This window comes from Anopheles cruzii, chromosome 3 (assembly GCF_943734635.1).
Source record: "Anopheles cruzii chromosome 3, idAnoCruzAS_RS32_06, whole genome shotgun sequence".
NCBI lineage: Eukaryota > Metazoa > Arthropoda > Insecta > Diptera > Culicidae > Anopheles > Anopheles cruzii.
The window spans coordinates 59,767,710-59,784,343 of record NC_069145.1 but is presented as its reverse complement, the minus strand read 5'-3'; the positions used below and the strand labels follow the sequence as shown (position 1 = coordinate 59,784,343).

General features: G+C 47.7%; 5 protein-coding genes across 5 annotated transcripts; 4 read left to right on the top strand and 1 right to left on the bottom strand.

Moving 5' to 3' along the window:
• Nucleotides 1–886: 886 nt before the first annotated feature.
• LOC128274684 (intraflagellar transport protein 52 homolog) lies at nt 887–2,678 on the top strand. The gene is made up of 7 exons (XM_053012954.1): nt 887–996; nt 1,080–1,182; nt 1,248–1,362; nt 1,427–1,584; nt 1,655–1,924; nt 2,052–2,300; nt 2,391–2,678. Exons 1-7 carry the CDS (start codon nt 887–889, stop codon nt 2,676–2,678), a joined length of 1,293 nt encoding a protein of 430 aa, XP_052868914.1.
• Nucleotides 2,679–3,284: 606 nt separating this feature from the next.
• Nucleotides 3,285–4,729, top strand: LOC128274687 (cytochrome c oxidase subunit 5B, mitochondrial-like). The gene is made up of 4 exons (XM_053012956.1): nt 3,285–3,481; nt 3,891–4,064; nt 4,132–4,175; nt 4,268–4,729. The coding sequence occupies exons 1-4, from the start codon at nt 3,403–3,405 to the stop codon at nt 4,328–4,330; spliced, it is 360 nt and encodes a 119-aa protein (XP_052868916.1). The 5' UTR covers nt 3,285–3,402; the 3' UTR covers nt 4,331–4,729.
• Nucleotides 4,730–5,302: 573 nt separating this feature from the next.
• LOC128274686 (uncharacterized) lies at nt 5,303–7,443 on the top strand. Its single transcript, XM_053012955.1, has 2 exons — nt 5,303–5,489; nt 5,599–7,443. Exon 2 carries the CDS (start codon nt 5,610–5,612, stop codon nt 6,561–6,563), a length of 954 nt encoding a protein of 317 aa, XP_052868915.1. The 5' UTR covers nt 5,303–5,489; nt 5,599–5,609; the 3' UTR covers nt 6,564–7,443.
• A 71-nt stretch (nt 7,444–7,514) lies between these two features.
• Nucleotides 7,515–9,806, bottom strand: LOC128273899 (protein MCM10 homolog). The gene has a single exon (XM_053011970.1). It carries the CDS (start codon nt 9,804–9,806, stop codon nt 7,515–7,517), a length of 2,292 nt encoding a protein of 763 aa, XP_052867930.1.
• A 3,680-nt stretch (nt 9,807–13,486) lies between these two features.
• Nucleotides 13,487–15,248, top strand: LOC128272637 (facilitated trehalose transporter Tret1-like). The gene is made up of 4 exons (XM_053010476.1): nt 13,487–13,736; nt 13,808–13,999; nt 14,085–14,233; nt 14,295–15,248. Exons 1-4 carry the CDS (start codon nt 13,487–13,489, stop codon nt 15,222–15,224), a joined length of 1,521 nt encoding a protein of 506 aa, XP_052866436.1. The 3' UTR covers nt 15,225–15,248.
• Nucleotides 15,249–16,634: the final 1,386 nt, after the last annotated feature.

The window sequence follows — 16,634 nt, the reverse complement described above, 5'->3', positions numbered from 1 at the left end:
GCAGAAACATAATGGAAAAGTATGAGCGTCTCGGTGCGTCCGTTGCGCGTCGGTAATACAAGATGTAAACATGATTTTATCGTACCCAGCTGCCAAACGGTCTCTCCGGTCCTCGTGGGACCACCTTCGCGCCAGCAGCGGTAGTGGTCAGCGAGCGCGCGAGAGCCGTGCCTGTGCCTGTGGCCAAAACGGCTGCCCTTTTCAATCCGATCCACTCGGACCCGATGGGGACGGGCGCATCTGTATTTACTTTTGGCGAACGGCCTTACACCACGGCCGGCGATGTGTAAGCGATCCACCGGGCGGAGATAAATGAATCGTAACCGAACTGACAGAGTCGTAAATTGCTTAACACTTTCATTTAATACCCACTGACTCGTCCTTTTACGGTCGCAGACGGCTGTGACGGAGCAGCAATAACAATAAAAAATGGCAACCCCGCCACAACTAGGAGTCGTCGATCGTTTTTTAAATAACGCCACTAACCAGAAATACGCTTCTAAGGCCGTGATATACGTGCACGTTGCGGCGCATCCTGCCAGCTGTTTGCGCCGTTCATCGTTAATCGATAATGGCTCCCCAAAGGATACCGTGGTGACGCCGATCAGGGGGAACGGCGAGGAGTTGTTTTTTTTTCGTAACAGCGTCGCGCAAAAAAACGCAGACATTCGGTGGAACCCAGAAAAACGCTCGCAGGCGTAGCACGTGGAACGCCTCGTAAGGAACCGGCGCCAGTATCGCCATGGTAACTGCGCCTACCAAACAATGTTCCCGAGTCTTTTGCCAGGCCACGACATGTGACGTTAGTTGTTGTGAGTTTGCTTGGTGGGCCCGGACCCGTCCAATTAAAGTACTTCTGAAAGAACTAGGCGAAGGGACCTGCGAGATGAGCAACGCTTCGATCCTGTTTAATCTCTCCAAAAACGAGCTCTTCAAGCTGACGGACAACTACAAGACGCTGCACCGAAAGTTGAAAGTGAATCATCGCGTCGAAAGGTGAAACCCGATAGTAGTGGGCGACCTGTGTGTGTTTTGACGGGTCTGGGTCTGACCGTGCGCATTTGTTTTCGCTTCCACAGCAACAAGGCCGAGATCACGCCGGAGGTCCTGAAAACGGCCAACGTGTTCGTGTTGGCCGGGCCACAGGAAAAGTTCACCGAATCCGAATTCCAGCATCTGAAGGTAAGGGTCGGTCGGTTTGGGGGCAGTGTCCGAGTTCCGATTTTAATTATTCGCCCCCCGAGTAGGACTACATCAATGATGGGGGCCGGCTGCTGCTACTTCTCGGCGAAGGCGGCGAGGTACAGTTCAACACCAATGTAAACTTCTTGCTGGAAGACTACGGAATGACGATAAATAATGGTAGTGTTGCCTGCAGATACTTGCCTCGAAAGAGACTTTAATTGTCCACTTCCTCCGCCGCCAGATGTCGTCGTTCGTCCACAGTATTACAAGTATTTTCACCCCAAAGAAGCGCTCATCAGTGGCGGGATTGGAACATCATCGATGAACAATCTGCTTCTGGAGGCCAGCAAAAGCATCCTGTCGTCTTTCGATTTCATGGACGATAAGTACAAAGTTGAGGTACGCCGTGCGGCGTATGATGGACGGTAATTAATCAACTCATCTTGGTGTATGCTTTGACCACTTTCAGTTCGTGTATCCGTTCGGCGCCACGATGAACATCATCAGCCCATCGAGTGTGTTGCTCACCACTGGGCCGGTAGTGTATCCGTTCAACCGACCCCTGGCCGGATACTTTCAGAACGAAAACAACGGAAAGCTAGTCGCCATCGGGTCCGGACACATGTTTCAGGATAAGTATATATCGAACGAGGTGAACACTAGCCTGTGGGACACTCTGCTCGCCATGATCCTGCAGGATGAGTTCAACTTCAAGGCGTCCGACTTCAACGACTTGGAGGTAAGGCGCTGTTCGGAAGGATGCGCGAGGAAACAGCAATTATTTGTCGCCTGCGATCGCAACGCGATCATTGACCGGTGCTAAGCGATGCATCCTTTATTTCTTTCACTCCGCGCGGTGCTACTAGATAAATGATTACGCCGTCACACCCGATACGATCTATCTGGCCGAGCAGCCGAAGATTTGCTTAATGGATTCGCTCGATTACGACATCCCGGCGGACTTTAAGAAGCTATTCGATACGTCGCTTTATTCGATCAGCAACGATCTGCTGCGCGATGTTATCAGCACGTACGAGAAGCTGGATGTGCAATATGAACCGTTGAAGATAATCAAACCGCAGTTCGAGATTCCATTACCGCCGCTGCAGCTTGCGGTTAGTGTGACGACGACCATCCACCGGATGTCACGTTCAGATAGTGCGATAAATAATGCTGTCTGTTTACGCGTACTCATTTATCTGCAGGTTTTCCAACCGATTTTCAGCGACCTTCCGGCCCCACCGCTGGAGCTTTTCGATCTCGACGAGGCCTTCAGCTCGGAGAAGGTCCAAATCGCGCAGCTGACGAACAAGTGCCTTTCGCCGGCACTGGAAGGCCAGTCACCGATCGACGAGAAGGAACTGGGATACTTCATTCAGGAGTGTGGCCGCATTCTAAAAGTGTGCCAGGATGAGCAAAAGATGTCGGCGAAGGAAATCTTGAACTCAATCAGTGTGAAAGTAGCACATTACAAAAAGTTGGACAAGGACTGAAAAGATTGGTGGATTGAATAAAGATGGTGCATTGAAGCGTGCGAATTGGTATCGTATAATTTGTTAGCGTAGTGTGACTGGAATACGTTGAGGAAATGTGTTTGGTTAGAGCATTTTGAAGCAGTCAATCGCAAACAAATTTACCTACAAACATGGAATGAGTTCCTAGTTGCACAATCGGAGTGGAAATCGGAATAACTATTTTGCAGCACGCAGGAGTGAAGCAAAAGACTGGCGTAGGGACGTTACAGATTTCAACAAAATTCACAATTTTCGGTGTGTCCGCAATTTTAAACATTTTCCTCTTGCGCCTAAGGTATGCAATCAGCCATGCACTAAAGCCTGGACACGAACCTGTTTAGCCCGGTGAAATTTGTACGTCTTATTCCAACATATTTCCATTTCACGATTTTAAATCAATCGATTTATGCTGTGTTATGTTGCGATTAATGTGCTGAACGAATCGCATTTTTTTCCTGTTTCTCAATAGCCAAGAAAAAATAATGCTGTAAAATAAGTTAAAGTTTTCGCTAAAAGTTAAATTTCCTACCCCTGAGAAATTGGTACGCGAGAAACGTCATCTCCATTTCATTCGTTCTCTTCACGTCAAACTTGCCATCGATCAGCCGCAGTTCGAGTGTCCCGTCCCGTGAGAAGTGCAAACCGAAAGGGCGAAAACGTAAAATTACTCTTCACTTTCGTCCGGTACCGAGCTACCACATCAATGGCATCGTTGTGCGGAAGAATGGTCCTGGCCGCGGCCAAGCGAAATGTGACCTACACATCGGTGCGATTCTGCAAAAGTAAGTTTAAGGGACTCTTGTTGCACAACACCTTTTCGCGTGCGTCTGGCCGTGGCTGCTTGCAGAACGACAGAGACAGAGCGAGCCTTTCTTCAGCGTGCGAGCGAGATACGAGCGGCTGTCGGGAACCGTCTGAGATACTGAGCAGTGCGCGCTTACGTAATTTTGACCGACAAAAATCCGCATCCTAGCGGTCAGGATGCACCGAAATGGCTTTCTAAAGGATGCTTCACGTCGGTACCCGCCCATCGAGGACTACTGAGGCAGAAGATGGTGCCGAATTCGGTGCCCTAGGCCGCGGAAGTCTACCTTTCAATCTGACATCCGGGATTCTGGAACGGAGGATGTTTTCGTTCGGACTCCGGGAGTTATCATCTGACATTTGTTTGTTTTCGACGGTTCCTTGCAGTGATGAACGATCCGCTTGAACATGCCACCGGTATCGAGAAGCGTGAGCTGTTGGCCAAGGCGGCCGGCAACCCGGATCCATTCGACATGCGTGTGTTCAAGCGTGGCCCGGGCACCAAGGATAGTCCCAACCAGATTCCGTCGGCTTTCGATGCTCGTTTAGTCGGTTGTGTTTGTAAGTGTCTCGCAGATCAAGCAAATGAGCTTAAAGTAACTAATTTTGCCACTTTCCCAACTTCCAGGCGAGGAAGACCAAACCTATGTTCAGTGGATGTGGCTGTACCAGGTAAAGCTTCCGTTACGGTGACGGTCCAACGGGAAAAGGGGCTTCTATGCAAGCTAAACATGTGCTCCTTCACATCCTTTGTATGCTTTTAGGGACAACCGAAGCGCTGTGAGTGCGGACATTGGTTCAAACTGGTAGAGAAGGCTCCCGTCTAAAGCAGAGGAAGACACCCTTTGCCACCGCTGTAGAAATGAAAAGCAAAACCGATTAATATTTAAAAACTGGAAACGCATTAACAAATAAAGATCCAGGTCGTTGAAATACACACACTCCCAACCGGCGAAGGGCATTTGGAATGGTGAATGAAATAGACAAAAAAAAAGTGACCACATCTTTGGAAAAACGAATCGCGCACCCTTTCACCCGGAGCGTGACCCTTGCCCCTTGCTCACATGGCGTTGATAGGTTTTGTACCAAAAATCTTCTTTTCTTCCTTCGTTTCTCGACAGCCGCAAACTGAGCCACTTGCTTTGCTGCACGATCCTCTGCGGCAAATTTAAGTTAGCAAAAACGAATTAGAGTTAGCGAATAAAATCTAATTTTACCCAAATGATCATCCTGTTACTTCCATTTCCATCCAGAAAACAGTGTGAAAATCACAATACAGTGCATAACTGAACAGCCTCGGTGATTCGTGATAATAGTGTGATTGCAAACCAACACAACGAACGAAGCAATGGATCCTTAAATCTATTAGTCTTGGAATGAAGCAAACAGTCCGATTAGTTCAGTAACCCTTTGTTGATAAGGAAACAGCAAAATAAAGCAAAAGCCGTTGGCAAAGTCGTGGTTTTTTAACTTCATGTTTGCTTAGATTTTCTAGCCAATCTGTAGTCGACTCCGAATTGCTACATTTATCTATTTTCGGAAGGGTTTTCCCAAATGTTTTAAAAGATATCTGAATTCAAATGTCTTTCCGTAGCCGCACGGTTGTGCAAGGATATGCGTTCCATCGCAGGCCAACTCTCGAATGTCGATCGGTCATTATAAACCGGGGTGCACGTCTTGTTTTGGTTTGTTTCCGAAGGGAGTCCTTACAATGTTTACCTTTTTCCACCATCGATGACTCTACAAAGTGTCATAACAATTGGCATCGAAAAGTGGCCACTCGCTCTTGGGGTGGTGCACTCAGGGCTTTCTTAATTAAAGTGCAAATCCCTACATTAGTGATAAATCGAGCTTGTTGGAAAAGTGTCCTCGGGTGGGAATGCGCCCGTTCTTGGTGTAGAAAGGTGTTGGGAAAGTCGAAACGGGCGATCGATTACGTCGCCGCCCTACCCGTTCATCGTCAAGTGTTTGGACACGCTCTGATTAGTAAGGGGCTATTGGCTTCAGTCGAATGGCGGACGGCCCCCCTCAGATGGGAAGGGGTGTGTTGTAAGCCCACCAATTTCTAATTAGCGTCCCGTCGCCGTCGTTTCAGTTTCGCTCACCATGGACTCCGCGCCGGACCGGAGCTTCGCGATGGAGTACTTTGCCAATCTGAACGAAATTTCCAAAAAGATTGCCATCGATATCGAGGAAATCCGCAGCGCTTACGAACACATTTGGGACGACCTGAGCCGCGAGGAGCAGATGGAGATTGTGAACGAGACGATCATCAAGCCCGAGCTGGCGCTCAAGTATTTCGACAGCTTCTCCACGTCGTCCGATTCCCTGCAGCGAATCCTGGGCACGGTCGACGATGCCGCTGATGACGACCGGAACGCCAACCTGTACGATGGGAAGGAGCTGCAGACGTTTCAGTATGTGCGCACCGGACGCAAAGCGGTGACCGATGACAGCATCGGAATGTTCCGGGACGAACATTCGGCGCCCTTCTCGCACAAGACCAAAAGCCAAATTAATCTGACGATTTTCCCACCGGAAAAAGACTCGAAAACGGGCGCGGGCGTCAAGGGAGTCATGATGGCGAAGAAGCTACTGCTGAAGTCACCGAAACTGGACGATGCCAATTGCAACGGAGTGAAGGGCAAGGAGGGAGTGCATGTGTTATCGAAGGGGCACAAAAGTGAGACGGCGGCCGGTGGAGGGCCGCTGTTCGATAGTGAGCGGAACATTCTGTCGTCCGATGAGACTGGCATGAAGGGCGGGTCGGCGGGATTTTTGACCAAATTCAACAATCTCATCTTTAACCAAACACCCATCGAGATGACGACGGCTGAGTCGGCCGCCTCCATGGACGGTAGCGACGAAGTCGATGGCGCGATCGATCAGGACGAATTCGACACCGACAACGATAAGGTGAATCTATTCAGCAAGAGCTCCAAAAACGAGTGCCTTCACCGTGCGCAGTCGTCTTCGGTAGAGGAGGATGACAAAAACTACGACGAGCTAAACAGTTTGCTCGGCACCAGCAAAGGCTTCGATTTCCTGAACAACTGGTAATCGGTCCGCAAAGGTCAGCGTGGCGCGTAACCTCTTGCCTCGGCCAGCTCTTTCCTCTAGTCGCTATAGTTTGCAATGAACGTGCACCTCTTATTAAGTACCTACGTTCGTCTGGTAAAAACTGGTAGAGTCCCAAAGTTATTGCGCGAAAAGTTACGCTACGTTCGACGTGTTCGATTGCTCTCTTAGTTCTTTGGAGCCGATGAGGTCTTTTTAGGTTTTTACAAACTTTGTCTCTACGTTCCTTTTTGCCTTGCACTCTCTACCTTCAGTTGAGCGATCATAACTTATTCCAAAGGGAATCGTTCTCTTTGAAAAATACTCAAAAGAAAACAAATTGAACAATATCAAATTATCCTAATAGACTGAGAGAACTACATGCACTGTGGCAGAAAGTAGGGAAAGCGTTGATTCACGTTCGAGCGGACTTGACTTTGGGTCCACCGAGCAATGAACACCTTTTCCTGACAACCATTTCCAACGTGCTCATTACAAGGACGAATGATGCAGGTATCACTGTAAGCCATTGCTCTCCCACTAGAGATTAGATTTAAGATCACCAATGAACCACGTAGCTCAACGAGTCGGTGATGATCGAAACGATCGTGATTGCTCGTTTATTCGTTCGCATTACTTTACCTTAGGCACACGTGTACGGAACCGGGAGCTTCCCGAGCTTGGAGTAGGATCCAGTATTTATTCATGATACCCATTCATCAAATTTGTGCACACGCAGATATATCGGTAAACTGTAATACCTCATCTTCACCACTTAGAGCCTAACGATTATATACCGAAAGACGATGGTACACTCACATTTTGTATACATTATATACTTACGGCTCTTGTAGGGAGAGCCAATAAAGTGTAGAAGAATAAATTTACCATCAAACTATGCTGGCGGGTCGCCTTTTTATTATCCAACTTTCGGTACACCTCCAGCTTTCCGTATCAGCTTTCGTCGGTCGGCATCAGCAGGTTGAGGCTTGCACTGGCCCCGGCTAAGCTGCCCAGATACTTTTCCTCGTCACCCCGGATTGACAGCACGTCTCCAATTTGCATTCCCCGTTTGTCACGCATCATTGCGCACCGCTCCCAGCGGGAACCGCTACAGGACTTGCAGCTGATCTTCGGTATACGGAACAAGCTTACGGTGCGATTGCCGCAGTCGGCACACCGGAAAAATCGCTTCTCAGCATCACGCACCCGCAGCGGGTGGCCTTCCGTTTTGCAGCGCTTGGCAGCCGAAAACGCAACGTACTTGCACTGACTGCAGATGACGGCTTTGCAGTCCATCTTGTACGTGTTCAGCATCTTCTCTTCCATCGCCTCTTTGCGCTCGAGCGTCTTAAAGTACTCATCCTGCTGGGCGTTCTCACTTGCCTCGATAAGGTCCACATGAGACGATGTCGCTTTCATGATGCGTTGGATGTGATCCTTGCGAGCTCGTTCTACTTCGCTTTCCGTATCGTCTACTTTCGGTCGCTTGGCCGCATTTTCCTCGACTGCGGTATTCTTTGTGACCTCTTCCAGCACCCGTTTCTTCCCTTGTTCCGTCCCGCGATATTTGATAAAGTTAGGGTTCGATTTTTCGATCGGTTTTTGTTTTACGATCGCCTTCGCACGCTCGCGCGATTGTAACGCCTTGGCGGCCATCGGTGTTCGCTGTGTGACCTCAATGTCGAACGATTCCCGGCTCAGGCTAGGTTTGCTTTCGAGACTAAACTTGCGACCCTCGAATGCATTCGGTTGTGTCGGTGTGGTCGAACTTGCCGCTGGCACGGCTTTGGATGATTCCATGTTTGCCTTCAGCGAATCCAGCGACACTCCGAGACTCTGCAAACGTTTCACATCTTTCAGTCGCTGCTCAACGTTGTGTTCAATGCGGGCCGCCGAAGCCTTCGGTGGGCCGGAAGAACTAGCCGTTTGGCGATACGAAGGAACAGCGGGACTCGCCGAAGCACTTCCCGCAGCGCTACCTTCCGCGGGTGATCGGTAATAATCCGACAGCGTTAGCATTCGCTGACGATCTTTCGCGACCTGCTTCGGGTGCTTTACCGCTTTGATTGCGCTGAAACTTTGCCCTGCGTAGAAAACCTCGTTCTTGCCCAGCACCTTATTGCGCAGCTCGTTCAACCCACGACCGCCGGTGGACGTTAGGAGGCCGCCCCGAATGCACGCTTTGCCGTACTCCTGCTTGATGTGGTACACACAGTATTCACATTTCCCTAGATTTACGATCGCCGAGCAACGATCACCGTTCTTCTTTCGGCTGCGACAAGTGCCCATGTCTCGCGATTGTCCGAGTACCATTAACTTCGTAGCGCGGTCGATCGAGAGGGTCGCTTCCGAGTTGCGATCGTTGTTGTTGTTCAACACGTTCGGATTGAGCACGGCGACCACGGTTCCATCGAGGGTTTTCCACAGATCCTTGTACGCTTGGGCGAACATAAACAGGGTAATCGTCTTTATTTCCCCGTGAAGATCGCTGAGCTTCCAGATCGCAAACTGCTTGCCCTTCGAGGTGGTTTTCGTCGGACTTTTGCTCAGCAGCACGCCTCCGATGACCCAGTCCTGCTGAAGATCTCCCGTTTCGATAAAGTTCCGCAGCCGAGCGAACGGAACTGCCTTTTTGCCCTCCATGCGTTCCTGCAGTGTTTGGCTGGACACCAGCGGATGGACGATGCGGATGCCGAAAACAGGATCCGTGTGTACGGTCCCTTCGAAAACGGTCGGTACGGTTTGCTTTGGGGACTGTTCAACGGGAGCGGCCCGCACCAGACTGTCGCGAGGCTTCCCCGCAGCGGGGGGCGAAGTTTCTGGTGCCGGAGCCTGCGCGGTGCTCCGTTGGATTTGCCTCAACTTTTGATCGACCCATTTTGATAGCTTTTGATCGCTCTTTTCTTCTTCTTTCGATTTCAAAAGATCATTTATCTGCCGACCGTACTGGTTGTACTTACGCTCGAGAAAGTTCCTCGTGTCTTCGTCATCCGATGAGTCGACATCCGTACTTTTCACCACACTTTCCGATGGACCAGTGCCAGCATCCGATGGATCCGCCGTATCCTGGAGCAAGAAGTTCGATCCTTCCACTGTCAGCTTCGGTTGCAGCGGCCTGTCGGTAGAGCTTTCGTTTTCGGCGTTTGGGTTTTCGGCTGCCCGTTCTGCTTTATCTTCATTTTCTGCTTCAAGCAACAATTGTTCCAATTCGTCCACATCTAAATCGTCCACTGTTTCTGCCATATTTTATTTCGGGGCACAACGAGCGTGATGATTGTTTACGAATTTTCGCGCCTTTTTTCGCCTGACGTTCCGTGACGTTCGCCTGACGTTCCTCTTGGGGAACTCAAAACGTTTCGAGCGCGAGAATTCGCATCATACGTGGTTTAAAAAGTATTAGGATTTGTGTTGTTTTTCAAAAAATATTTATTTTTACATAAATATCTATTTTGTCCCCGTCAAAGCAATATTATACACTTGTGCCAACGTTTTTTTTCAACCCTCGAAGCACTTCAAACAATCATTTTTTGTTATCTTGTTCAACTTCACCTTCGTTGTCGTTTTATCTCCTCAATCGTAGCGAAGTGTTGTCCTTTCATAGGGTTTCAGGAACAAGAAAAAGTCACAGGGGGCCAGATCTGGGGAATACGATAGCTGTTGCATTGTTAGTGTTTTGTTTTTTGGCCAAAAACACGCGCACAAACAACGATGAGGAAATCGTTTTTATTTTTTCACAAATACAAGTTTTGTTTTTCCACAAATCCGGGTGTTTCTGGCGGGCGTATTTTTAAATTTTGAGATTTCAACAAATTTCAATCACAGAATCTATGCACAGACCGATTAAAACTCGCACTTGCAAAACTTGCAGTGAAGTTAAGTACTTTTTTGCCAAAACCTGGGTAAACGGACATGATTGGAGAGAAAGCTCCCCATTTTCTAAACATTCCTTGTTCCTCGAAGCTTAGTTGTGGACTGCGGCTCAACATAATTTGCATCGAAGGCTAATGCTTTGGACGTTCACATTTTAGGTAAAGCTAAGTTAATAATATTAGACCGTGCAATAAGGAAGTGCAACAAAAGTGCACCGCAATGAGTAACAAGGGATGTTCTGGGCTGACCGAAAGGGCCGAGGTATTTTGCCAGGAACTGGCAAACCAGTGGCCAGTTATTTACCTTCTGTGACGTACAAACGTTTCCGTCATTTATTGACTTTAATGTCTTAATCAGTGTAATAATGTTTTTGCTTTCATGCCTGAATAGTTACTTTCTGTTATCAGTTTCTATACCGTTTTCGTTTCCCCAGTTGCGATACGTTGTGCTACTAGTTCATAGTTAGTTCTGTAAGTTGTCAACGGCAACGGCAAATCAGGCAACGTTTCCCGTCTGTTTTCTCTAATAAACAAATGAATAACTAAATAAATAACTAATAAAATTCCCAACTTTACCAAGTATATTTCGAAACGCAGTCATATTTTTCTGCCGTATTTTTTTCATATTTAACTCTACAGTCGTGCCTTGCCACAATGTTTTTGATTGTGGTAAAAGAGTGGACCGTATGGCTGTTCCCAGGTGGAGAGATGTAAAATTTTCCATTCATTTTCTGCTCACCATCGCTCGGGCGTCACCTCACCATTTGCGCGGATGCTTTTTTGAAAATGGTCTTTAGGCATTGAACTGACAGAGAGCCATTCGAGACACACGGGGCATCAATGTGCGATCGGTACAAAAAACCAGAAACAAATAGACGCTAGACAAATAAATAGATTCGTCACCTGACCATATAACCACAAACAACACTTGCTTCAATTCTGCTCGATGCGGGTTTTTATCAATTGAACCCATTTCAAGAACGGTCTAGATTGATTAGGAGGATGTACCATTAGCGAGTTGAGCATCACCTGTGGGCTTACGCCTAAATAACAGAATGGTTAGAGAAATGAAGAAAATGCGCACAAATAATTTGAAATAAAATAGAAAACTTGTTTTGTTGAAATCGATCATCTACGAATCGATGATCATTTCATTAGTTCCTGTAAAAGTTTGGTTCTAAGCCTCGAGAGGTTCAAGGTAGAACTAGGCGAACTCGTATGATGGCTTGCTAAGATAGAACGTGTTTTTACACCGAAAGGTTTATCTACTGTGTCCTAGTATGCACACTAGTAGTCCGAAAAATATGCAAATGTGGGTATTATCAGACACTGTAACAGTGGCATTAACCTTAAACCGCTTTACATGGGCACATGGCGGGTGGTGATACAAGACGGGCGCGCTCGCTGTCTCAGGCTGAGATCGCGAGCCATACGGAGCATCAGTCTCGTTGGGAAGATCGTCGCGAATAGTCGCACAGCCAGGAGTTTCGCAGAGTGTGCCGCTTGGGAGTAGTGCGATTACGATAAAGATTGGAACCGGTTAATCTGGCCCCGAAGCGGTGACTATCGAGGCTAGTTTCACTGGAACCAGTCCGAATATTAAGGTTTCCTGGGCCAGCGAATTACGAGCAGAAATCTGGTGAGTGTGTGACTGAACCGATAAACATTTTCGAAAAATCCAACAGTTGTAATAAGGCTAAGGAGATCGAGGTAAGGCAAACCTGTACTATATTGGTATATTGGAGGACAAACTGCGAAAGCTGAATACTCTTTTATCGTATACCCTTTCAACGTTCATAAAATTGGGGAAAACCGGTAAAGTACAAAAAATCGTTGCCCTTGGGCCAAAGAAGGTTATTGTCACACGGACCGGCCCATCTGTGCAATCAATTCGCCCAAGATCATCCTTTCCAACCGGAATCGACTATTGTTTATTCATGCGTTTTCCCTGTTTGTGACGCCATCAGACACTGCTGGTGGCGCTTACGCTCACGACCCGTTGCCGTTGCTTCCTTCGAAAGGTCAAATATTTGCCTTCCCGCGAGAAACTGTGCCACGGCCGGAGAAAAGTGCAGTTAGCTACACGCAGGAAGTAGAAAGCAGTCTCGAGACACTAATCCCTGCGATAATAGGCGTGATAGCAACATTTATCTTTTCCGTGTTATTTTTAAAACCCTTAGCTAATGGGCCGGTTGGGAACAAAAACACTAGGTGGGCCGGCAAATAAATTTCCTCTGGCGAACCTTCTGGCACGCGTACCTGAGGCAATGTTTGCCAAAGCCTTGCGCTGTGTATCAAGTAATACACAAATAAGCTTCTCGTCATCCCAGAGTTTCACCCTGTGACGTTCGGAAGTTTGTCACCGTCTACCGGTCATTGAAACCAGATATTACGACAAACCGGAACGCAAATATCGGGCAACCTTGCAGAATGCCTTGTTGACTCATCTTGTCCTCAACAGCTAGAATCAGATGATCCTTCCCACCAGTGCGTGACCTTAACGGCACCTTCCGGACCTGTGAATGACCGTAGTGAATTAGTTTTGCATGCTGCTTGGTCAACGTCCCGTACGATGACCGTACGATAATCTCCCAGGGGTGCATCTGATATTGGCATAGAAGTGGAAGCTTCGTTTGTGCAAATACGCCGGTAAGCCGGTAACGTGTTCTGCAGATAACTCTCATCGTGCTGTGCAAATCTTTTTAAACCGGTTTTCTGTTGCACTTTTCTTTTACCAATCAGATGCAAAGTTAACCAATTGGCCGCAAACTTTTCACGAAAGTAACGCGTTGAGTATTGTTGAAGAGCATAGTATGGTAATGGGAGGCACGTCCATTGATACAACTTTATAATTGAAGTGTTATCGAAGAATCGAAGACTTTTTTGAGACATAATTTTTTACAAAATTCAAAGGAGCGTTATTCTAAATGGTAATTGAACAATATGCTGCGCCAAAACCCAAATATCACCTAAATAATTTAGTACTTCAGATTATTTGTAAATTTGGATTACCAATGTTGTCTATATTTCGAACGGAAAGTTTCAGTGACAGCGATGGACAAAGAACAGGAAGCTTCCAGCACTACTTCCAATGTGGAATCGCCTGAGCCGCAACATGGGTCACCTGCAGCCGTAGCAAAGCTGACGAAAAAAGCCGCCATCACCCAAATCATCACAGCGATAGTGGCAAACATAACGATCATCTCTTCCGGGATGGGAATCGGATTTCCTTCGATAGCCTTGATGGAGCTGACGAACTCCACCAGCTCTGTGGTCCTCTCGGAAAGTCAGGCCAGTTGGTTCGGTAAGCGGGCTTTGAAGGCTGTGAACGAGTTTTTTGAGTGGTTATGCTTGAATTTTATGAACCATCCACAGCATCGATCACGGCCATTCTCTGCCCAGTTGGAGGTCTGCTGTCAGGATATCTGTTGGACAAGATCGGAAGGAAGAAAACGCTCTACTGCATAAATGGCATTTCGATCGTGTCCTGGGTGATCATGTCGGTGGCTAGCCGAACGGATGCATCGACCTTGTTTGTCGAGCTAATAGTAGCTCGAGTTATAATAGGTAGGAAGTGTTGATTTACTGATTTACCGAATTTCTGTGGAATGAGAAACTAACGATGCAGATTTCGTGACCTTGTCCTTGTCAGGTGTTGCTATCGGTCTCTCTAGCACTCCCGCGTCCGTTTATGCTGCCGAAGTGGCACACCCCAGTCTGAGGGGGCGATTGACCTTGTTGACGGCTTGCTTCACCGGTATCGGGATGCTTATGGTGTATTCTCTTGGCTACGTTTACAAGGTAACTAGTAAGTGTGCCATCCATTCGCAGGGCCTTTAAACAAATGTTTTGAATCGAACAGGACGACTGGCGGTATGTGTGTACCATTTGTGGTGTCTTCACGGGCGTTTCGCTGCTAACCGTGATTCCTTTACCGGAGTCACCCAGCTGGTTGGTTGGCAAAAAGCGGATGCTGGAAGCGGAACGTCATCTGAAGGTGGTGCGCGCCATCAAGGAAGATAAGAACCCGGAGATCCGGGCGGAACTGAACGCGCTGGAGGAAAGCGTAGCCCGTTTCCGTGCTTCGGAGACGTCCAAAAAGCCATCCAAGCTGGTGCAGCTCAAAAAGCCCGAAGTCTACAAGCCGTTGACGATCATGTGCACCTTCTTTATGTTTCAACAATTTTCCGGCATTTTCGTGATAATCGTTTACGCGGCGAGCTTCTCGGTCGAGGCCGGTGTGGCCATCGATCCGTTCCTGGCGGCGGTTTTGGTCGGACTAACGCGAGTCGTAACCACCATTCTGATGGCGTTCATATCCGATCGTTTCGGCCGCCGGCCACCGGCACTGTTCTCCGGCTTCGGGATGGCCTGCTGTATGTTTGGGCTCTCGGCGTGCACCATCTACCCGGTAGCGGATACGGAACTAAACTGGATTCCGACCGCGCTGCTCGTGGCGTTCATATTTACCGCGACACTTGGCTTCCTGACGCTACCGTTTTCGATGAATGCCGAAGTGTACCCATCGAAGGTGCGAGGGTTTGCGTCGGGACTGACCATCTTTTTCGGCTACACAATGTCCTTCATTATGCTAAAGATTTACCCAACGATGGTGAATGCGATCGGTAACGAAAATGTGTTTCTCTTCTTCGGGACCGTTTCGCTGAGTGGTATTGCGTTCGTGTACTTCTTTTTGCCCGAAACCAAGGGCCGCACGTTGCTGGACATCGAAGAGTACTTCCGCGGAAAGAGCGAACCCTCGGACACAACCAAACAAGATACGAGGGCGTGATCCTGAACTCTTCCACTGTAAATCGACTCGTTCGGGTAGACTGTGATAGAGCGAGAAGGGTAAAGTATTCCATTAAATATTCTGTTCACACACTGTTGCTGTTTTGTGGTTGTAAAATCTATTTAAAAAAACAATTCGTCAGGACCAAACCTCTTAATGAAATAGTGTCACGAAAATGAATAAACTACAAAAAACAGATAAACGATGTGATCAATGTCGGTCGGTTGGGAAAGAAATTAGCAGTCCCCAAAGTAGGGCTATGACTAAGACCTTCAAAGCAAAGAAGGCAACTGTGCTCCTGTGCCCATTAAGTGCCCATGAACAGACGATAAATAGAAGCGTTATTGATTCAACAAGTTTGATGATCGATTTGAACACAAAAAGTGTGTTTTCTAATTATCGTACAACCAACAACATTCAGCGGAGCTTGTCAAGCGCCGACCATTGGCCGAATATGAATTGAAAGCTTCGCACACGCTAATTACTTAAATCTATCACGGAGGGTCAAGGTGGTTTCACTGTTATTGAGCAAGAAAATGACTCGCTGTTTCTGTTTCTTGTTAACTTAAGCAGCTGAATTGGAATGATTTTTTTTACAAAGAATCAGGAAGGAGTTCGGTTCGGTTTTTGGCGCGCACGTGCGTGTCGACATTAAAGTCGACATCGATTCGCACAGTTTGAGCTTTCAACGTCCGCAAACTTTAAAGCTCGTCACCGCGGCCGTTCGCACGCACTCACATAAACATGGTACGGTTCGCAAAACGGGTTCGCAATTAAAACCCGCCAATCGAATTGATTACTAATTGGGCGTATCGAGGCCGGTGATTAATCTGTGTTGTTTTGGAAACATTGCCTTTACAGTTGGTGTTGGTTGGTAACTTGAAGCCGAATGTTAATTACATCGTTTAGTTTCGATTACCTTCCTTTGGAAAGTGTGTTGCAGAAGCACGTAATTGGATTGGTATCCTCGGGCTGATGCATATCCCGTGCTTTTGATTAAGACTTTCGTGTCGCTTCGTTTGTAGCAAGCATTTTCGTTCTCTAACTATTGCCGAAAACTTCCACCGTAAAGCGTAAGGCAAACCATTACTCACGAGCTGTCCAATTTTATCACGGACAAACTGTTGCTCGCTTGATGAGGCAATATTAGGGTGTCCTTTCCGACGGCCACTAACGCTACAGGTGAAGGAAGGACAGAGGAAACAATTAGCTCAAAATTGTTGAACGATGTTTTCTAGCACCTTCGGTCGCTAATGCTATGGCCCTCCGGGCTAACAAGGACATCAGGCCAGCGGCTAGCGGTAAGTTACGAAAGTCTTGCACACCGCACCGCAGGGCGCCTGGGCGTTAGCTCCTTGAGTCAGTTTTCTGTTAGAACAGCAATTTTGTTCGTAAATGCTCTTACGGTAA